This window comes from Carcharhinus amblyrhynchos, chromosome 25 (genome assembly GCF_965287045.1).
Source record: "Carcharhinus amblyrhynchos chromosome 25, sCarAmb.v2.hapA, whole genome shotgun sequence".
NCBI classification, from domain to species: Eukaryota; Metazoa; Chordata; class Chondrichthyes; order Carcharhiniformes; family Carcharhinidae; genus Carcharhinus; species Carcharhinus amblyrhynchos.
Genome location: NC_137348.1, coordinates 44,613,194 through 44,634,308, shown reverse-complemented (window position 1 = coordinate 44,634,308; position 21,115 = coordinate 44,613,194). Strand labels below are relative to the sequence as shown.

Here is a 21,115-nt window from a genome sequence, read left to right as displayed (position 1 = left end):
TCAACAACTTCAGACTATGAAGTTTTCTCCAGCTTCACCCTATCTCCATTTGTTTTATTCCATTTCTTTTTATCTTATTAATCTGTTTTTATTATATTATATTCTTATTACATATTTTGAATTTTAATTAATTCCACCGTTTCATTTGTCCACTTCTAAACCTCACTTTCCATCTTGTTATCACCCTCTTCCCCCAGTCACCTCACTCAGGCCACCTGCCACATTCCTCGGATTATCCTTTCATACTTTGCATTTTTGTTCTTCCATTTACATACTCCAATTTCTTAATGGACTCTATTATCACCATTCTCAGCATTTATCACCATTTTTACATTCCCCTTATCCTTTTGTCTATGACATATTGGTCAATTACTCAACACTCCCCACCTTTACAATATAAATCTTGTCCTATTTTCTTTGTCATTAGCTCTGATGAAGGGTCATCCACACTCAACGTGGTGGCTCTAATCTCGCTCCACAGATGCTGTCAGACCAGCTGAGATTTCCCAGCATTTTCTGTTGTTGATGTTGTAACCCTGCACTAATTGCCTTGGTGCACTGACATTTCACATTGCAAGAAGTCTCACAACACCAGAAACCTTCCACACACCTGATGAAGGAACACCGTTTCCGAAAGCTTGTGGGATTACTATCGAATAAACTGGTTAGACCTAAACCTGGTGTTGTGTGACTTCTTACTGTGTTTACCCCAGTCCAACGCCGGCATCTCTACATCATTTCACATTGCTACAGAGAGCATGTGGTCGCTGATTGCATAAACAAACATACCTGTACACTGAGTACTCATAATCAGACTAGCTCCTCAGATCCAGGAAACACGCCAAATCCTGCAACAAAACAATACAGGTTGAGATAAGCAGAGTGTAGAGGGGCATACATTACAGCTCCTGCAGTCCTAATCCCCACTGGATACATTTACACACTGGCAAACCTATTATAAAAACACAATGGCTGTAGAGTTTTTGATGAAGGAACAGAGAAGGTTGATGAAGACAATGTAGTTGATGTGTGTACACAGTGACACAGTGGTTAGCACTGCCACCTCACAACGCCAGGAACCTGGGCCCAATTCCAGCCTTGGGTGACTGTCTGTTTGGGGTTTGCACATTTGTTCCGTGCCCACGTGGATTTCCTGTGGATGCTTCGGGTTCCTCCCTTACTCCAAAGACAATTAGGTTGATTGGCCATGCTAAATTACCCCTTAGTGTCAGGGGGCTAAGCAGAGTCAATCCGTGGGGATCTCTGGGGTTCTGGGGATTGGGCCTGGGTGACATTGTTGTTGGTGCAGGATCGATGGGTCAAATGGCCTCATTCTGTATTGTCGGAATTCAGTGATTCTATGCACATGGACTTCCAAAATATGTTTTTATTAAGGGTCGCATAACAGGCTGTAAGCAAAGTTACGCCTATAGATTAAAATGACAGCAGTGTGAGTACAATGTTGGCTGAATGACAGGAAACAGAGAAGTGGAAGTTTGTTTTTGGACTGCAGGAAGATTCATGGTGGGGCTTCCCACGGATTAGTCTTAAAATCCCTTGCTTTCTTGAGACAGATTATTATTCCAGACCTAGATTTTGCTGCGCAAAAAAAAAGGTTCTCAGGAAGCTTGGGAGTATTGCGAACAGTAAGGAGATTATAAAATAAAATCTTAAGATATTGGAACAGGGCAGCTCATTTGGCCCCTCAAGGCTGTTCCGCTATTCAATACGATTATGGTTGGTTTCATTTGCCAAGTCATTAATATAGATTGCAAGTACAGTAGGCAGCAAAGGCAGCAAACGGTATGCTGGCCGTCATAGCAAGAGGATTCAAGTACAGGAGCAAGGTTGTCTTGCTGCAATTATACAGGGCTTTGGTGAGACCACCCTTGGAATAGTATGTGCAGTTTTGGTCTCCTTACCTGAGGAAAGAAGTTCTTGCTATAGAAGGAGCCATAATGAATGGAGGAGCAGGCTTGGAAGGCCAAATGCCCACTCCTATTTTCAGTGAAAACAGTTGAAGCTCCAACATTGATCCCTGCAATGCTCCATTAATTACAGTTTACCAACCTGAAAATGACCCAATCTTCTATCAACACCATTGTATCACCACCAGCCTCACCATCTCTTAATAAAAAGGACAGTGATCGGCTTCAAGAGAACATGACAGTCTGGTGGAAAGGGCGGATACATAGAACATAGAACATTACAGCGCAGAACAGGCCCTTCGGCCCACGATGTTGCGCCGACCAGTTAAAAAACAATGACCCTCTAACCTAAACTAAACCCTTTCCATCCATAAACCTATCCACAGATCTCTTAAACGCCCCCAAACTAGGCGCATTTACAACTGCAGCAGGCAGGGCATTCCAATCCCTCATCACCCTCTGGGTAAAGAACCTACCCCTGACATCCGTCCTATAACTACCACCCCTTAATTTAAAGCCATACCCCCTCGTGCTAGCTTTCTCCATCTGAGGAAAAAGGCTATCACTGTCCACCCTATCTAAACCTCTAATCATCTTATATGTTTCAATAAGGTCCCCTCGTAGCTGCCTTCTTTCTAATGAAAACAACCTCAAATCCCTCAGTCTCTCCTCATAGGACCTCCCCTCCATACCAGGCAACATCCTGGTAAACCTCCTCTGCACCCTCTCTAAAGCCTCCACATCCTTCCTATAATGTGGGGACCAGAACTGCACACAATACTCCAAGTGCGGACGCACCAGAGTTTTGTACAGTCGCAACATTACGCTGCGGCTCCTAAATTCAATCCCCCTACCAATAAACACCAAGACACCGTATGCCTTCCTAACAACCCTATCTACTTGATTCCCAATTTTCAGGGATCTACGTACACATACACCTAGATCCCTCTGTTCATCCACACTATTCAGAGTCCTCCCATTAGCCCTATACTCAACACATCCGTTATTCCTACCAAAGTGAATTACCTCACACTTTTCCGCATTAAACTCCATCCTCCACCTCTCGGCCCAGCTCTGCAACTTATCCAAGTCTCCCTGTAGACTAAGACACCCTTCCTCACAATCTACCACACCTCCGACTTTGGTGTCATCAGCAAATTTACTAATCCACCCAACTATACCCTCATCCAGATCATTTATAAAAATTACAAACATGGTCGATGAAATATAATGCAGAGGAGTATGAAATGGTACATATAGATAGGAAGGATGAGGAGAAGCAATATAAAGGATAGAATTTCAAAAGGTGTGCAGAAGCAGAGAATTCTGAGGGGCGGCACAGTGGTACAATGGTTAGCTCTGCTGCTCACAGCTCCAGGGACCTGGATTCAATCCCTGACTTGGGGGTCACTGTCTGTGCAGAATCTGAACATTCTCTGTGTCAGCATGGCTTTCATAGAAACATAGAAAAACTACAGCACAAACAGGCCCTTCGGCTCACAATTTGCACTGAACATGTCTCTACCTACTAGGCTTACCTATAACCCCCCCATCTTACTAACTTCCATGTACTTATCCAAAAGTCTCTTAAAAGACCCTATCAAATCCACCTCCTCCACCACCGCTGGCAGCCGGTTCCACTCACTCACCACCCTCTGAGTGAAAAACTTACCCCTGACATCTCCTCTGTACCTACTCCCTAGCACCTTAAACCGGTGTCCTCTTGTGGCAGCCATTTCAGCCCTAGGAAAAAGCCTCTGAGAATCCACCTGATCTATACCTCTCAACATCTTATACACCTCTATCAGGTCACCTCTCATCCTTCGTCTCTCCAAGGAGAAAAGACCGAGCTGTCTCAACCTATCCTCATATGGCATGCCACCCAATCCAGGCAACATTCTTGTAAATGTCCTCTGCAGCCTTTCAATGGCTTCCACATCCTTTCTGTAGTGAGGTGACCAGAACTGCGCACAGTACTCCAAGTGGAGTCTGACAAGGGTCTTACGCAGCTGCAGCATTATCTTCCGACTCTTAAACTCAATCCCTCGATTGATGAAGGCCAGTACACCATACGCCTTCTTAACCACATCCTCTACCTGCGAATCTGTTTTGAGCGTCCTATAAACCCAGACCCCAAGATCTTCTGATCTTCCATACTGCCAAGAGTCTTACCCTTAATGTTATAATCTGTCATCATATTTGACCTGCCAAAATGAATCACCACACATTTATCTGGGTTGAAGTCCATCTGCCACTTCTCCACCCAGCCTTGCATCCTATCAATGTCTCGCTGCAACTTCTGACATCCCTCCAGACTATCCACAACACCTCCAACCTTTGTGTCATCAGCAAATTTGCCGATCCATCCCTCCACTTCCTCATCCAGGTCATTTATAAAAATCACAAAGAGTAAGGGTCCCAGAACAGACCCCTGGGGCACTCCACTGGTGACTGACCCCCATGCAGAAAAAGACCCATCTACGACCACTCTCTGCCTTCTGTGGGCAAGCCAGTTCTGAATCCACAAAGCAATGTCCCCTTGGATCCCATGCCCCCTCACTTTCTCAATAAGCCTTGCATGGGACACCTTATTGAACAACTTATGTAAACCACATCTATTGGTCTTCCTTCGTCAATGTGCTTAGACACATCCTCAAAAAATTCTATCAGGCTTGTAAGGCACGATCTGCCTTTGAGAAAGCCGTGCTGACTATTTTTGATCATATTATACCTCTCCAAATGTTCATAAATCCTGCCTCTCAGGGTCTTCTCCATCAACTTACCAACCACGGAGATCAGACTCACTGATCTATAATTTCCTGGGCTCTCTCTTCTCCCTTTCTTGAATAAAGGAACCATATCTGTAATCCTCCAATCCTCTGGAACCACTCCCGTCTCCATTGATGATGCAAAGATCATCACCAGGGTCTCTGCAGTCTCTTCCCTCGCCTCCCAGAGTAGCCTGGGGTACATCCCATCTGGCCCCGGCGACTTATCTATCTTGATGCTTATCAAAAGCTCCAACACATCCTCTTTCTTAATGTTTACATGCTCAAGCTTTTCAGTCCGATGCAAGTCTGTGCTTCAATCATCAAGATCCTTTTCCACTGTGAATACTGAAGTATTCATTAAATACCTTTGCTATTTCTACCAGTTCTATACAAACTCTCCCACCGTCACACTTGTTACGTCCTATTCCTTCACGACTTATCCCCTTGCTCTTCATATACTTGTAGAATGCTTTGGGGTTTTCCTTAATCCTACCTGCCAAGGTTTTCTCATGACCCCTTCTGGCTCTCTTAATTTCCTTCTTAAGATCCTTCCTACGAGCCTTATACTCTTCTACATCTCTAACATTACCCAGCTCCCTGAACCTTCTGTAAGCTTTTCTTTTCTTCTTCACTAAATTCATTACAGCTTTCGTGCACCACAGTTCCTTCAGCCTACCATAACTTCTCTGTCTCATTGGAATGTTGCTGTACAGAACTCCAAATGTTCCTTAAAAGTTTGCCACATTTCTTCTGTACGTTTCCCTGAGAAAACCTCTTTCTAATTTATGCCTCCAATTTCCTGCCTGATAGCCTCATAATTCCACTTACTCCGATTTCCTAGTTTGTCTGATCCTTTCTCTCTCCAAAGCCAGTGTAAAGGAGGTAGAGTTACGGTCACTATCCCCAGAATGCTCTCCCACTGAGAGATCAGACACCTGTCCAGGTTCATTTCCCAATACCAAATCAAGTACAGCTTCTCCTCTTGTAGGCTTATCCACACACTGTGTCAGGAAACTGTCCTGAACACACCTAACAAACTTCTCCCCATCTAAACCCCTTTCCTCAGGGAGATTCCAATCGATATTTGGGAAATTAAAATCTCCCATCACAACAACTCTGTTATTATTACATCTCTCCAGGATCTGCTTCCCAGTATGCTCCTCAACATCCCTGTTACTATTGGGCGGCCTATAGAAAACACCCAGTAAAGTTAGTGACCGCTTCCTGTTCCGAACCTCCACCTACAGAGACTCCGTAGACAATCCCTCCATGGCGTCCATCTTTTCTACAGCCGTGACACCATCTCTGATCAACAGTGCCACTCCCCCACCTCTTTTTCCTCCCTCCTTGTCCCTTCTGAAACATTTGAAACCCAGCACTTGAAGTATACAGTCCTGTCCTCGAGTCACCACATCACATTTCCAAGTAGTGATCCACGCTCTAAGCTCATCCACTTTGTTCACAACACTCCTTGCGTTAAAATAGACACATTTCAAACCTTCGGTCTGAGCGCTCCCCTTCTCTATCACCTGCCTATCCTCCCTCGCACACTGTCGACAAGCTCTCTATTTGTGAGCTAACCTCCTCGCTTTCAGTCACCTCATCTCGGTTTCCTCCCCCCAACCACTCTAGTTTAAACTCTCCCCAGTAGCCTTAGCAAACCTCCAGGCCAGAATCCCCCTGCGATTCAAGGACAACCCGTCCTTTTCGTACAGATCACACCTGCCCCTAAACAGGTCCCAATGATCCAGAAACCTGAATCCTTGCCCCCTGCTCCAATCTCTCAGCCACACATTCATCCTCCACTTCATTCCATTCCTACTCTCACTGTCTCGTGGCACAGGCAGCAATCCTGAGATTACTACATTTGTGTTCCTTCTTCTCAACTCTCTCCCTATATTCTCTTTTCATGACCCCTTCCCTTTTCCTACCTACGTCAGCGGTACCAGTATGTACCACAACCTCTGGCTTCTCTCCCTCCTACTCCAGGATATCTTGGATGCAATCAGACACATCCCAGATCCTGGCACCAGGGAGGCAAACTACTATCTGAGTTTCTCGTCTGCCTTCGCAGAATCGCCTGTCCGACCCTCTCACTGCAGAGTCCCCTATCAATACTGCTTTCCTTCTCCTTTCCTTACCCTTCTGAGCTACAGGGCCGGACTCTGTGCTGAGGGCACGGCCACTGCTGCTTCCATCAGGTCGGCTGTCCCCCCCAACAGTACTCAAACAGGAGTATTATTGCTAAGGGGCACAGCCACTGGGGTGCTCTCTAGTCCCTGACCTTTCCCCTTCCTAACCGTGACCCACTTGCCTGCCTCCCATGGCCCTGGTGTGACCACCTGCCTGTAACTCCTATCTATCACCTCCTCATTCTCCCTGACCAGACGAAGGTCTTCGAGCTGCAGCTCCAGTTCCCTAACGCGGTCCCTTAAGAGCCGCAGGTCGACGCAGCTATGGACATCCAAGAGGCTGGGAGACTCCAGGACCTCCCACATCCAACACTGAGAACAACAAACTGGCCTCACATTCATAATTCCTCTTTTCTTCAAATTTCACAGAAAAGGAAACTAAGAATTAAACCTACCCTGCCTCGCCCATTTCGCCTAAGCCCATTGAGCTAAAGCCCTTTAGCTCTCACTCTGCCACCTGGTCACTCCGGTGCCCGCCACTGATGCTGCCAGCTGTATAGAGCAGTCTGCTGGGTTTCCTCCAGGTGCTCCGGCTTCCTCCCATAGTCTGAAAGATGCGCTGGTTAGGTGCATTAGCCGCACTAAATTCTCCCTCAGTGTACCCGAACAGGTGCCGGACTATGGTGACTAGGAGATTTTCACAGTAACTTCATTGCAATGTTAATGTAAGCTTACTTGTGACTAATAAATAAATAAACTTTAAACTTAAACTTTAAACTCCTGTGTGCACGAATCATAGAATCCCAACGGTGCAGAAGGAGGCATTTTGGTCCATTATGCAGAACATAATCATATAATTTACACAGTAACTTCATTACAGTTAATGTAAATCTGCTTGTGACACTAATAAATAAACTTTAAACTTTACAATCATGGAGTGCACTGCAGGAGGAGGCAATTAGGCCGTCAAGTCTGCACCGAAAACAATGCCACACAGGCCCTAATCCTGCAACTCCACGCATTTACCCCCCTAATCCCCCTGACACTAAAGCGCAATTTAGCATGGCCAATCAACCTAACCTGCACATATTTGGACTATGGGAAGAAACTGGAGGAAACCCACGCAGGCACAGGTTGAATGTGCAGACTCCACACGGTCACCCAAGACCAGAATTGAATCTATGTCCCTGACACTGTGCAGCATCAGTGCTGACCACTGTGCCATGGAAGAATGAGTCGTTTTAAAAAATTAATTCAATAGATTTGGGCATTGCTGGCTAAACCATCATGATTGCATCCTTTAACTGCCCTTGAGAAGATGGTGGTGATGAGCCTTCTTGAATTGTTGTAGTCCATGTAGTGTAGGTACACCCGCTGTGCTGTTAGAGAGGGAGTTCTATAATTTTGACTTAGTGGCAGTGAAAGAACAACAACATGTTTCTGAGTCAGGATGGTAAGTGGTTTAGAGGGGAACTTCCAGCTCATCATGTTCCCATGTGGCTTTTGTCCTGTGCATCTAGTAGGATGACAACTATGACAATACTGTGTCTTTAAGAAATGTATTTGTGTCATGTTTCTTGTGCAGGATAGTTACATAGTCAGTTTTATTTACTGGTGCCACTTTGTCTGTAACTGGCAGACCCTGTTGATACTGCAGAAACATAATTGGTTTTAGTTGCTTAAAGTTTATCTTAATCTGAACTAATGCAGTTCTGTTATTTTTTAGTATTTTTCCCTGGTGTTTTCAGAATGGAGCTTGGATAGGTTGATTGACAGCAAAGATCATGTGACTGGACGGGACCAGGCTTACCTCGGGAAATCAAGTCAGTTGCTGAATTATACTTTGTCATGTTGAAGTATTTTTGTTGGTAAACGTTATGCTAATTCTTTTTCTTGTATTTAACTGCGTTGCTAAAGGAAGTTTGTTTTAATAAAAGCTTCTTAATGGATCAATCAAATAATTTCTAGAACAAAACATATTACAGTGAAAATTATTGTTTCTTGCGCACTAAATAGGCAAAACATACTGTACACAGAGAAAGAAAGGAGAGAGTGCAGAACGTAGTGTTACAATCTTAGCCAAGGGCGGCACAGTGGCACAAGGGCAGCAGGGTGACACAGTGGGTTAGCACTGCTGCCTCACAGCGCCAGGGACCCAACTTCGATTCCCGGCTTGGGTCACTGTCTGTGTAGAGTCTGCACGTTCTCCCTGTGTCTGCGTGGGTTTTCTCTGGACGCTCCAAACTCCTCCCACAGTCCAAAGATGTGCTGGTTGAGTGGATTGGCCATGCTAAATTGCCCCTCAGTGTCAGGGGGACTAGCCAAGTTAAGTGCATGGGGTTATGGGGATAGGCCTTGGTGGGATTGTAGTCGGTGTAGACTCGATGGTTGAACAGCCTCCTTCTGCACTTAGGATTCTATGATTCAAAAGTTTGATGGCAGCAGGGAAGAAGCTATTCCTGAGTCGGTTGGTACGTGTCTTCAGACTTTTGTATCCTTTTCCCGACAGAAGGCGGCGGAAGGGAGCACGTCCAAGGCATGCGGATTGATTATCCTGGCTGCTTTTCCGAGGCAGCAGGAAGTGTAGACAGTGTCAATAGTTGGGAGGCTGGTTTGAGTGATTGACTAGGCTTCATTTACAAGCCTTTGTAGTTTTTTACATCTTGGTCAGAGCAGGAGCCATACCAAGCTGTGATATATTCATAAAGAATGATTTCTATGGTGCATCTGTAAAAGTTGATGAGAGTCAACATACATAAGCTGCAGAGCTGGGCTGAGAGGTGGCAAATGGAGTTTAATGCGGACAAGTACGAAGTGATTCACTTTGGAAGGCGTAACAGGAATACAGAATACTGGGCTAATGGTAGGTTACTTGGTAGTGTGAGCAGAGAGATCTCGGTGTCCATATGCATAGATCCCTGAAAGTTGGCTCCCAGGTTGATAGGGTTGTTTAGAAGGTGTACGGTATGATAGCTTTTATTGGCAGAGAGATTGAGCTTAGAAGCCATGAGGTCATGTTGCAGCTATACAAAACTCTGAGTATTGCTTACAGTTCTGGTCACTGCATTATAAGAAGGATGTGGAACTATTGGAAAGGTGCAGAGGAGATTTACCAGGATGTTTGCCTGGTATGGTGGGAAGGTCTTACGAGGAAAGGCTGAGGGACGTGGGGCTATTTTTGTTAGAGAGAAGGTTAAGAAGTAACTTAATGGAGGCATGTAAGATGATCAGAGGATTAGATAGGGTGGACAATGAGAGCCTTTTTCCTCAGATGGAGATGGCTAGCATGAGGGGACATAGCTTTAAATTGAGGGGTGATAATTATAGGACAGATGTCAGAGGTTGGTTCTTTACTCAGAGAGTAGTAAGGGTGTGGAATGCCCTGCCTGTGACAGTAGTGGATTCACCAACATTAAGGGCATTTAAATGGCCATTGAGTAAATATATGGATGATATTGGAATAGTGTAGGTTAGATGGGCTTTAGATTGGTTTCACAGGTTGATGCAACATCGAGGGCCGAAGAGCCTGTACTGCGCTGTCACGTTCTATGTTCTAGTTGTGGCGACAGGCCATTTTTTTTTAGCTTCCTGAGAGAACAGGTGCATTGGTAAGCTTTCTTAACAATAGTGTTGGTGTAGAGGGACCAGGACCAGTTGTTGTTGATCTGAACATCCAGAAACTTGAAGCTTTCGACCATTTCTACTTCAACCCTGTCGATGTAGACAGGAGCACTGTCCTCCACAATGCTTCTTGAAGTCGATGACTATCTCTTTCGTTTTACTGACATTGAGGGAGAGATTACCGTCATCACGCTAGTTCACCAGATTCTTTATCTTTTCCCTGTAGTCCGCCTCATCATTGTACGAAATCTGACCCACTATGGTGATGTCATCAGCAAACTTGAAGATTACCTTCACCAATTCAGCCTCACCAATGTTTACACAACCTGACCATAGCATTCCAACTCTTATACTCAATACTTTGATTTATAAAGGCCAATGTTCCAAAAGCACTCTTTATGACCCTATCTACCTGTGACACCACTTTTAGGGAATTATGTATCTGTATTCCCAGATCCCTCTGTTCTACTGCACTCTTCAGTGTCCTACCATTTACCTTATATGTTCTACCTTGGTTTGTCCTTCCAAAACGCAATACCTCATACTTGTCTGCATTAAACTCCATCTGCCATTTTTCAGCCCATTTTTCTAGCCGGTCCAAATCCCTCTACAAGCTTTGAAAACCTTCCTCACCGTCCACGACACCTCCAATCTTTGTATCATCAGTAAATTTGCCAATCCAATTTACCACATTATCATCCAGATTATTGATATAGATGACAAACAACAATGGACCCAGCACTGATCCTTGCGGCACACAGCTATCACAGCCCATTTAAAATGAAAAAAGTCAATGCTTTTTCTTGGAACATTATTAAGCCAAATATGGCACTGAGCAATATCGGGTGATATTCAGTCAAAGAGGAAGGTTTTTGAGGAGCATTGTAAAGAAGGAAATAGAGGCAGGGAGGCAGAGAAGATTCAGAAGGAAATTCCAGAGCTTCAGCCTCAGGCACCTGAACACATGGCCAACAACGATGGAGCGATTAAAATTGGGGATGTGCAAAAGGCCAGAATTAGAGAAGCACTGATGTTTTGGAGCTGGAAGAGATTGCAGAGACAGAGAGGGGCAAGTCCATGTAGGTCAGCAAGTATAGGGATGATAGTTGGATAGAATCTGATATCAGTTAGGACACAGGCTTTGGTTAATCTCAAGTTTACAGATGACAGAATGTGGGAGAGCAGCCAGGACTGTATTGGAATAGTCAGCTCTAGAGGAAACAAAGACAGGAATAGGGTTTCAGGAGCAGATCAGCTGTGGTGAAGTGAAATCAGATAATTTACAGAGGTAGAAATAGACATTCTTGGTAATGATGCAAATATGTGGTTGGAAAATCATCTCTGGTCTCCGGATCAAGCTGTTAAGACTGAGATAATTGCCAAGGAGATGGATGGTATCAGCAGTGAGAAAATTGAGTTTGATGCTTCAGTTTTCCAATACTCAGTTGGAGAAAATTTCTGCTCATCACGAATTGAATTTCAGATAATCAGTCTGATAATATAGAATAAATGGCGGAGTTGATAGAGGTGGTGATGAGGTAGCGGACAAGTAAAAACTAACATTTTTTTGAATGATTTCACTAAGAACAGTATATAGGCAAGAATTAGTAGGGGGCCAAGGATAGATCCTTGGAGCTACCCAAGCTGGGCGGCACGGTAGCACAGTGGTTAGCACTGCTGCTTCACAGCTCCAGGAACCTGGGTTTGATTCCCGGTTTGGGTCACTGTCTGTGCAGAGTTTGCACATTCTCCTCATGTCTGCGTGGGTTTCCTCTGGGTGCTCTGGTTTCCTCCCACAGTCCAAAGATGTGTGGGTTAGATTGATTGGCTATGCTAAAAATGCCCCTTAGTGTTCTGAGATGCGCAGGTTAGAGGGAATAGTGGGTAACTCTGTGGGGGTAGGGCCTGGGTGGAATTGTGGTTGGTGAAAGAGGCCAAATGGCCTCTTTCTGCATTGCAAGGTTTCTATGGTTTCTAACAGAAGAAGAACATGAAATGAAGTTATTGCAATTGATACTCTGGGTATGCAGACAGACCAGATGAAAATAGTCCCAACCAGTTCAATGACAGTGGGGAGGTTCTGGTGGGAAAGGGTATGGTAGACCATATCAAAGACAGGTTAAGAAGAAAAAGAAGGGAATCATGGTCATATAGCATTTCTTTTGTGACTTTGAAAAGAGATGTTTCAATTCTGGGCAGAAACTGGATTCAAACATGGAATTCTGAGGAAAAAGGTTATGTATTTGTGATTGGACAACATATTCAAGGACTTTGGAGGAAAGCGAGGTTGGAGGTGGGTCGATAGTTTACTTGGAGCATGGTGCCAAGCTTGGCTCTCCAAGCTGAGGAGTATCTCAGATATGGTATCAAAGCAGCAGATTTGAAGAAGAAAGAGGCACACCTGAAGAGAGAGAATCTTTCAGAACAATAGCTAACACAGTGCAGGAAGGGAAATTGGATGACCAGCTGTTTAGTACAGGTCGGATCAAAGGAGGAAGAGGCAAGACATATGGAAAAAATGAGCTCAGAATGGGCATGAGGAGAGGTAGGAGAGAAACTATGTTTTCAAGAAGCAGTTAGATGTAGCACTTGGGGAGAAGAGGATCAAAGGATATGGGGGAAGGCAGAATCAGGCTATTAAGTTGGATAATCAGCCATGATCATAATGAATGGTGGAGAAGACTCAAAGGGCCAAATGGCATCCTCCTGCTCCTATTTTCCTATGTAACTAGAGAAAAAAGTGAGTTCAAGATTAGGGCAGTGATAGAGATTTTTGTCATTGGCTAGGTATAGTAACTGGAGACTGGGATTAGATACCAGTCAAGTACAGTAACTTAGCCTGAGGTTTGCAACAGGGGTCAGCTACAATAACTGGAGACTAAGATTAGTGGCATGTTGATAAAGACAAGAAACAAAACAAAAACGCTGGGGAAAAATCTCAGCAGGTCTGGCAGCATCTGTAGAGAAAAGAGATGACATTTCAAGTCCAGGTGACTCTTTGTCAAAACTAAAAGGCGTAGAAAGTGGGAAATAGTTATACTGCAGGGTGATGGAGTGAAAGATGAGTCATAGCCACAGAAACCAGGGGAAAAGACTGCTAATAGCTGTTCACAGAAAGAATAAAGGGTGTGAATGGCCAAATGGCAGAGAAGCTAAAATGAGAGGATAAACTGTGACAGAAGAACATGTTGGGGTTCGGGGGAAGGGGGGGAATGGATTCAGATTCCAGCATCTGCAGTAATTTGCTTTTATGATAAAGACAAACAGTTTGACATTCATTTTGTCCTTGAGCCTGATGTTACATCAAGATTCCATTACCAGTATGTGGTGTTGCAGAAGGGCTTTGAGAAGATGCCGTAGCACTCTGCAAAGTCAGAATTTCTCCCACTCACTATTTTGCACACTTTTTTCAATCAACACCATCAAATAACACATCAGTGCTCATTCTAATCAGAGAATCTTCTGAGCACAAGATGACTGATGTAATGCAATGTTCAGCAATGTCCTACAAATAGTCTCCTGTTTACGTGTTTATGAAGTAAATGTTAATATAAATGAAAAGATCATGAAAACTAAATTTCAACCTCCTGAAGTGGAAACTCTCCAAATTCTCTTCCATTCAGTGAATTGTCATTGAATCAGTCTGGAGCTGTAAGCACCCTTTGTACAGAGTTCAAATATTTCTGATACTGTCTTTCTGTAGTCACGCATATACAGTGTGAAAATTCACAACATGTACAATGATGTCAGCTGTTGTTGCTTAAACACATGGGAATGCAGAAAGGTCAGCATTCCGGAACTGGGGCATTTTTTAGATTGTTATTTGTGATTACATGGAATGAAGCTTCCTGTGAATTATTAACCTTCCAGAATTCTGTTAAGGAAAGAGCACGTGCAAACTAACACTGACCACAAACTGACACACACACACACACACACACACACACACACACACACATACCCATCCCCACACAAATGCAGAGACACACACACGCACCCACACAAATGCAGACACAAGACACAGACACACACACACACTCTCTAAATGTAATAAAATCTCCAACTATCACTGAGGTGAAACAACCTCAAGATGTTAACAATATTTCTTACGAGTCACTAATGAGGAAATAGAAGATGACGTGGATGATGTGGAGCTCTCCACATCATGGTTACCGTCGACACCGCAAACTGCCGGCTATAAGCGGAGAGGATCTCCAAGAAGATCGCGCAAATCGAGACAGAAATAGAAGATACCAAAGTCCATGTTAAATTAAATTTTGCAACATAGAGTCACAGAGATATACAGTACAGTAACAGGTCCTTTGGCCCAACTTGTCTGCCTTGACCGTTTCCTAACCTGAACTAGTCCCATTTCCCTGTGTTTGGCCAATATTCCTCTAAACCTTTCTCATCCATGTATCTATCCAAAAGTGTTTTAAATGTTGTCATTGTACCCATCTGTACAACTCCTCTGGCAGTTCACTCTATATACGCAGCACCTTCTGCGTGAAAAGGTTGCCCTCAGGTCTCTTTTAAATCTTTCCTCTCTCACATTAAACCTACGCCCTCTAGATTGGGACTCCCTGCTCTGGGGAAGAGACCTTGGCTATTCACCTTGTCTATGTTCCTCATGATTTTATAAACTGCCATAAGGTCACCCCTCATCATCCGACACTAGGAGAAAAGTCCCAGTCTCTCCTGCCTCTCCTTATAATTCAAACCTTCCAGTCCCAGTAACATCCTTATAAATCATTTTTGCACCCTTTCCAGTTTAATAACATCCTTCCTATAGCAGGGTGACCAGAACTGTACACAGTAATCCAAACGTGGTCTCAACAATGTCTTGTACAGTTGTGACAAAACGTCCCAACTCCTGCACTCATTGTTCTGACCAATGAAGACAAGTGTGCCAAATGTCTTCTTCACCACCCTGTGCACTTGTGATGCCACTTTTAAGGAACTATGCAGCTGCAGCCCTAGGTCTCTCTGTTCTACAACACTCCCCAGGGCCTTACCGTTAACTGTCTAAGTCCTGCTGTACTAACTGCCTACCTACAAGACCATGCGATCTAATTTTACTGACCCAGTTTATTATGCGCTGGGGGCCCCACAATTTCTTCCCTAGCTTCCCACAATGTCTTGGGATACACTTGATCAGGTCCTGAGGATTTATCTACCTTTGAGTGTTTTAAAACCTCCGGCACCTCCTCTTCTGCAATGTGGACACTTTGCAAGGCTATTTACTGCCGAGTTCCCTAGCTTTCATGTCTTTCTCCATGGTAAATGCTGACGAGGATCATTTAGAATCTCACCTATTTCCTGTGGCTCCACACACAGACGACATCATTGATTTTTAAGTGGCCCCATTCTCCCCCAGTTACTGTTTTGCCTTTAATATACTTGTAAAATCTCTTTTAATTCTCCTTTACCTTATCTGTCAAAGTTATCTCATGTCCCCTTTTTGCCTTATGATTTCCTTTGTAAGTGCACGAAGTGTAAGAAATGGGGGAGCTTGGTAGCACGGTAGGCAGGAGATTTGGGTGAAGAAATGGCAGATGGAATTTAATCTGGAGAAATGTGAGCTGATGCATTCTGGAAGGTCTAATGCAGGAGGGAAATATACAGTAAATGGCAGAACCCTTAAAAGTATTAACATACAGAGGGATCTCGGCATACAGAGTCCACATTCCCCTGGAAGTGGCAACACAAGTAAATAAGGTGGTCATGAAGGCATATGGCATGCTTACCTTCATCATTCAGGGCATAGAGTATAAAAATTGGCAAGTTATATTGCAGCTGTATAGAACTTTAGTTAGGCCATATTTGAAATATTTGTACAGTTCTGGTTGGCACACTACCAGAATTATATGGATGCTCTGGAGAGAGTACAGAAAAGGTTTATCAGGATGTTGCTTGGTTTGGAGAGCATTAGCTATGAGGAGAGACTGGACAAACTTGGTTTACTTTCACCTGAATGTCAGAGATTGGAGGGCAACCTGATAGAATTTTATAAAATTTTGAGAGACATGAATAGAATGGATAGTTAGAAGCTTTTTTCCAGGATAAAATTGGCACTTATTAGGGGGCATAGAATCCTCAGTGCAGAAAGAGGCCATTCAGCCCATCGAGTCTGCACAATAGCAATGTTTAAGAGACATCTTGACAATATATGAATACGCAGGGAATAGAAGGAGATGGACCATGTAGAGGCAAAAGATCTTCAGTTTAAAAAGGCATCATACATCAGCACAGGCTTGGTAGGCCAAAGAGCTTGTTCCTGTGCTGTACTGTTCTTTGTTCTTTGATAAAAATTTAATGGAAAATCAAACTGAATTAAGAACCTTTAGACAGAATCTGGAAAAGGAAAGATGGTGATTGTCCATTTGAGGGCAACACAGCAGACGAAGAGTCACCTGGCTTGGGGACCAATTGGGAGAGAGTGGGTAATCACACCAGGAGGGGGTCCTCTCTTAGGCAGAAAACATGTTGGGGACAAGGTCAGCCGTGCTGGCTGCTGTACTGCTGCACAGGTTTTCTTATTAATAATTATGTTCCAAATAAAATCAGTGAGAGTGCACCATTACAGAGACGGAGTAGAACATGGAACATAGAACACTACAGCACAAACAGGCCCTTCGGCCCACAAGTTGTGCCGATCATATCCATGCCTACCAGGCCATAGAACTATCTGTAACTCCCAATCCCATTAAATCCCATGTCCTCATCCAGAAGTCTTTTAAAAGACCCCAGCGAGTTCGTCTCCACCACCACTGACAGCAGCCGATTCCACTCACTCACCACCCTCTGAGTGAAAAGCTTACCCCTGACATCTCCTCTGTACCTGCTCCCCATCACCTTAAACCTGTGTGTTCTCGTAGCGACCATTTCAGCCCTGGGAAATAGCTTCCAAGAATCCACCCTATCTATACCTCTCAACATCTTATAAACCTCTATCAGGTCGCCTCTCAACCAGGGAGAAGAGACCCAGCTCCCTCAACCTATCTTCATAAGGCATGCCTCCCAAAACAGGCAACATCCTTGTAAATCTCCTCTGCACCCTCTCAATAGCTTCCACATCCTTCCTGTAGTGAGGCGACCAGAACTGCGCACAGTACTCCAAGTGGGTCTGACAAGGGTCTTATAAAGTTGCAGCATTACCTCCCAACTCCTAAACTCAATCCCTCGATTAATTAAGGCTAGCACACTATCCGCCTTCTTGACTACATCCTCCACCTGCAAGGCCGATTTAAGAGTCCTATGGACCCGGACCCCAAGGTCCTTCTGCTCCTCAACACTGCTAAGGGTCCTACCCTTGCTATTGTATTCCCTCATCCCATTGGTCCTGCCAAAATGGACCACTACACATTTATTCACGTTGAAGTCCATCTGCCACTTCTCCGCCCAGTCTTGCATCCTATCTATGTCACACTGCAACTTCTGACATCCCTCCAGACTATCCACAACACCACCAACCTGCATGTTGTCGGCGAACTTACTAACCCATCCCTCCACATCCTCACCCAGGTCATTTATGAAAATGACAAACAGCAAGGGTCCTTCAACAGATCCTTGGGGCACTCTACTGGTGACCGACCTCCATGCAGAAAAAGACCCATCCTCAAATACTCTCTGCCTTCTGCAGGCAAGCCAGTTCTGGATCTACAAGGCCAAAGCCCCTCTAAAAGCAGAGTAATATAAGAGGGAACTCTAAAGTCACTAGCCATAACTTGTAGTAAAAAATGGGAAAGGATCAAACATTGGAACCAAGCCACATTACCAGATATTAGGTCAGGTAGGACAACCTGTCAAAGAGGACGGTTTTAAGAAGTGAAGGAAGTTAAGGAAGAAAGGAAGTGAAATAGTTTTGGGAAGTAATTCCAGAAATTGGGGCCAAGGGACAGTGGAGACACAGGAATCAATGGGGGGGCAATTAAAATTAGGGATGCTCAAGAAGCCAAAATTAGAGAAGTGCAGAAAGTAGGAATGGAGATTACAGAGTGAGGGAGGGACAAGGTTGTATCTTTTTATCAAGAGGAACAAATTTGCCATTGACAGAACAACCAGACACTAAGGATATTGATTTAAGATAACTGACAAAAGAACGGGAGATGCAATGAACTTTCTTTTAACAGAGGAAGTTGTGATCTACACGCCTGAAAACACGGTAGAAGCAAATTGAATAACTTTCCAAAGTGAACTGAGTAAGTACTTGAAGACTATGGGGGAAAAACCAAGGAAGTGAGACTAGCAGCATGGCACTTTCAAAGAGCCAGCACAGATGTGACTAACTCTTTGGGAAAATATTAAGGAACACTTTGGTATGGAGAACTGTATGAGTTCTGGTGAATCTGTAAAAGCAGGAGGATGGGGCTGGTGCTGTTAGATCTGTCATATTGGGAGCGGCACGGTGGCACAATGGCTAGCACTGTTACCTCACAGGGCTAGGGACCCGAGTTCAACCTCCAGCTTGGGTCACTGTCTGTGTGGAGTTTGCACGTTCTTCTTGCGTCTGCGTGGATTTCCTCCCACAGTCCGAAAGACACGCTGGTCAGGTACATTGGCCATGCTAAATTCTTTCTCAGTGTACCTGAACAGGCATCAGAATGTGGCGACTAGGGAAATTTCACAGTAACTTCATTGCAGTGTTAATGTAAGCCTTACTTGTGACTAATAAATAAACTTTATACTTTACTTTTATTTTGTATTGGGCAGCCAGGCGTAGATACATATTGTGCATTTGTGAAATTTAAAGGCCTGAAATACAGAAAAAAACAGCATCCCAGCAACATACAATGCAGGACAGAATATTCCCCTCAATTACTCCCATAAATAACAATGCCATCCAACGTGGGAGAGTTCGTTATCCAAAGTGGATTAATCTAACTCCTTCAGTGCTATGTGACTCAAAATCATGAGACAGAACATCAGCACATATAAAAAATAAAGTTGCAAATCCCAATCGATTGAAAATATGAAAATGTAACAGCAGCTTAGTGCAGAACAAGAATACTGTGGGTGGAGCTCAGAGCAGAGACAGGGATAGATTAACAGCCAGGGACATAACCAGAAACATCTAAAGGGAGGCAATATCTAAAAAAACAATCACCTTTCAGCAGTTTTAGGAAGAGATAGATAGTTTTCTGCTGAAATTACTGTTCTGACCAGGTGATTCCCCTCTTGGTTGATCGTAACAGGTTTTTTGAAAGTTAAGGAGATGAATGTGCCAATTCAACACATACATAACTGGGTGCAGTTTGTAAGAAATAAACCAGATAGGTATTCTTGAGTATTCTTTTATTGCTAGAACCCACTCAGGCTAAAGTATTAAAAATGTTAAAAAGTACAAATATGTCCTACTTCCTACAATGCCCAAAGACACACAAATTCTCACACATTCAAAGATGCAAATGACAGAACTGAGGAGGATGTTTATTCACGTTTATTGATTCCACTCCACATACCATAAATTATACTCTCAACTCAACAGACTGTGAGAACCTGTCTCATCTGGAAGCCACAGGTGTGGTTCACATAGCACAACGTACATAGTACACACCACACCTTAATTTTCAGCTAGATTCCAACAGTCATGGTTAGTCAGTGCGTGGCACCGACTCCCATGCAGTTACATCACAGATATTCAAGAGGAAAGATAACAATGAGACACTATAATTCAACTCGGTGCCTCTGAGATAGGGAGAGGAGAAGCAAAATCAGCCAAGTCTCCTCTTTCTGAATGAACCCTCTCCCAATCACCCTGCTGAAAAGGTTAGGCCTGTCTGAGTTCACCTGCTATGGAAACCCTCTTCCATACTTTTGTTACCTCTGCACTCAACTATTTCAATTCTTTCCTGGCTGATCTCCCATCTTTCATTCTCCATAACTTCAGATCATCTCCTGCAACTATATTCTAACTTGCATGAAGTCCCACTCGCACCTCATTCCCGTGCTCACTGACCTATATTGATGCCACATCCCTCAATTAATTAATTTTAAAATGCACACCTTTGCATTTAAATCCCACTATGGACTTTCTCCTCCAAATCTCATGCACCTTTTCCAACCTTATAATCCTCCAAGGCATCTGCACTTCCCCAACTGTGGTCTAAATGTCCAATCCCTGCTTTCCTTCAACCCAGTAAGAAGTCTCACAACACCAGGTTAAAATTTCACTGATGAAGGGGCAGCATTCTGAAAGCTAGTAGCTTGTGCTACCAAATAAACCTATTGGACATTAACCTGGTGTTGTGAGACTTCTTACTGTGTTTATCCCAGTCCAAAGTCAGCATCTCCACATCATTAATTCAACCCACCATTGGTTGCCAGTCTAGTTGCCTAGACACCAAGTTCTGGAATTTTCTCCTTAAATCTCTCTACCTCTCTAGTACTCTCTCCTCCCTTAAGACAGAATTGAAAACTTAAACCTTTGAGCAAACAATTTACCACCTGCCCTAACATCCTCTTTTCTGCCTCTGTGTCAAGTTTCTGTCTGACACTCTGGGACACTATAGGAATATAAATGCAATTCCTTTTGTTTTAACTCTTTCATGAAATTTGGTACGTCACAGACAAGGCCAGAATTTGTTACCCATCCCCAAATGCCCCTGAATTGAGTGGCTTGGTAGGTCATTTCAAAGGACAGTTAAGAGTCAACCACATTGCT

The 21,115-nt window shown here is 43.9% G+C and overlaps 1 protein-coding gene across 4 annotated transcripts in view; it reads right to left on the bottom strand.

Annotated features, from left to right (window-relative positions):
- Positions 1-21,115, bottom strand: part of exd3 (exonuclease 3'-5' domain containing 3) — a 342,749-nt gene that overhangs the window by 251,603 nt on the left and 70,031 nt on the right. For all 4 annotated transcript variants that reach the window (XM_080212184.1, XM_080212185.1, XM_080212187.1 and 1 more), the window contains exon 5: positions 790-848. In XM_080212184.1, coding sequence (XP_080068310.1) covers positions 790-808 — 19 coding nt within the window. In that variant the 5' untranslated portion in view covers positions 809-848. The remainder of the gene's footprint in view (positions 1-789; positions 849-21,115) is intronic.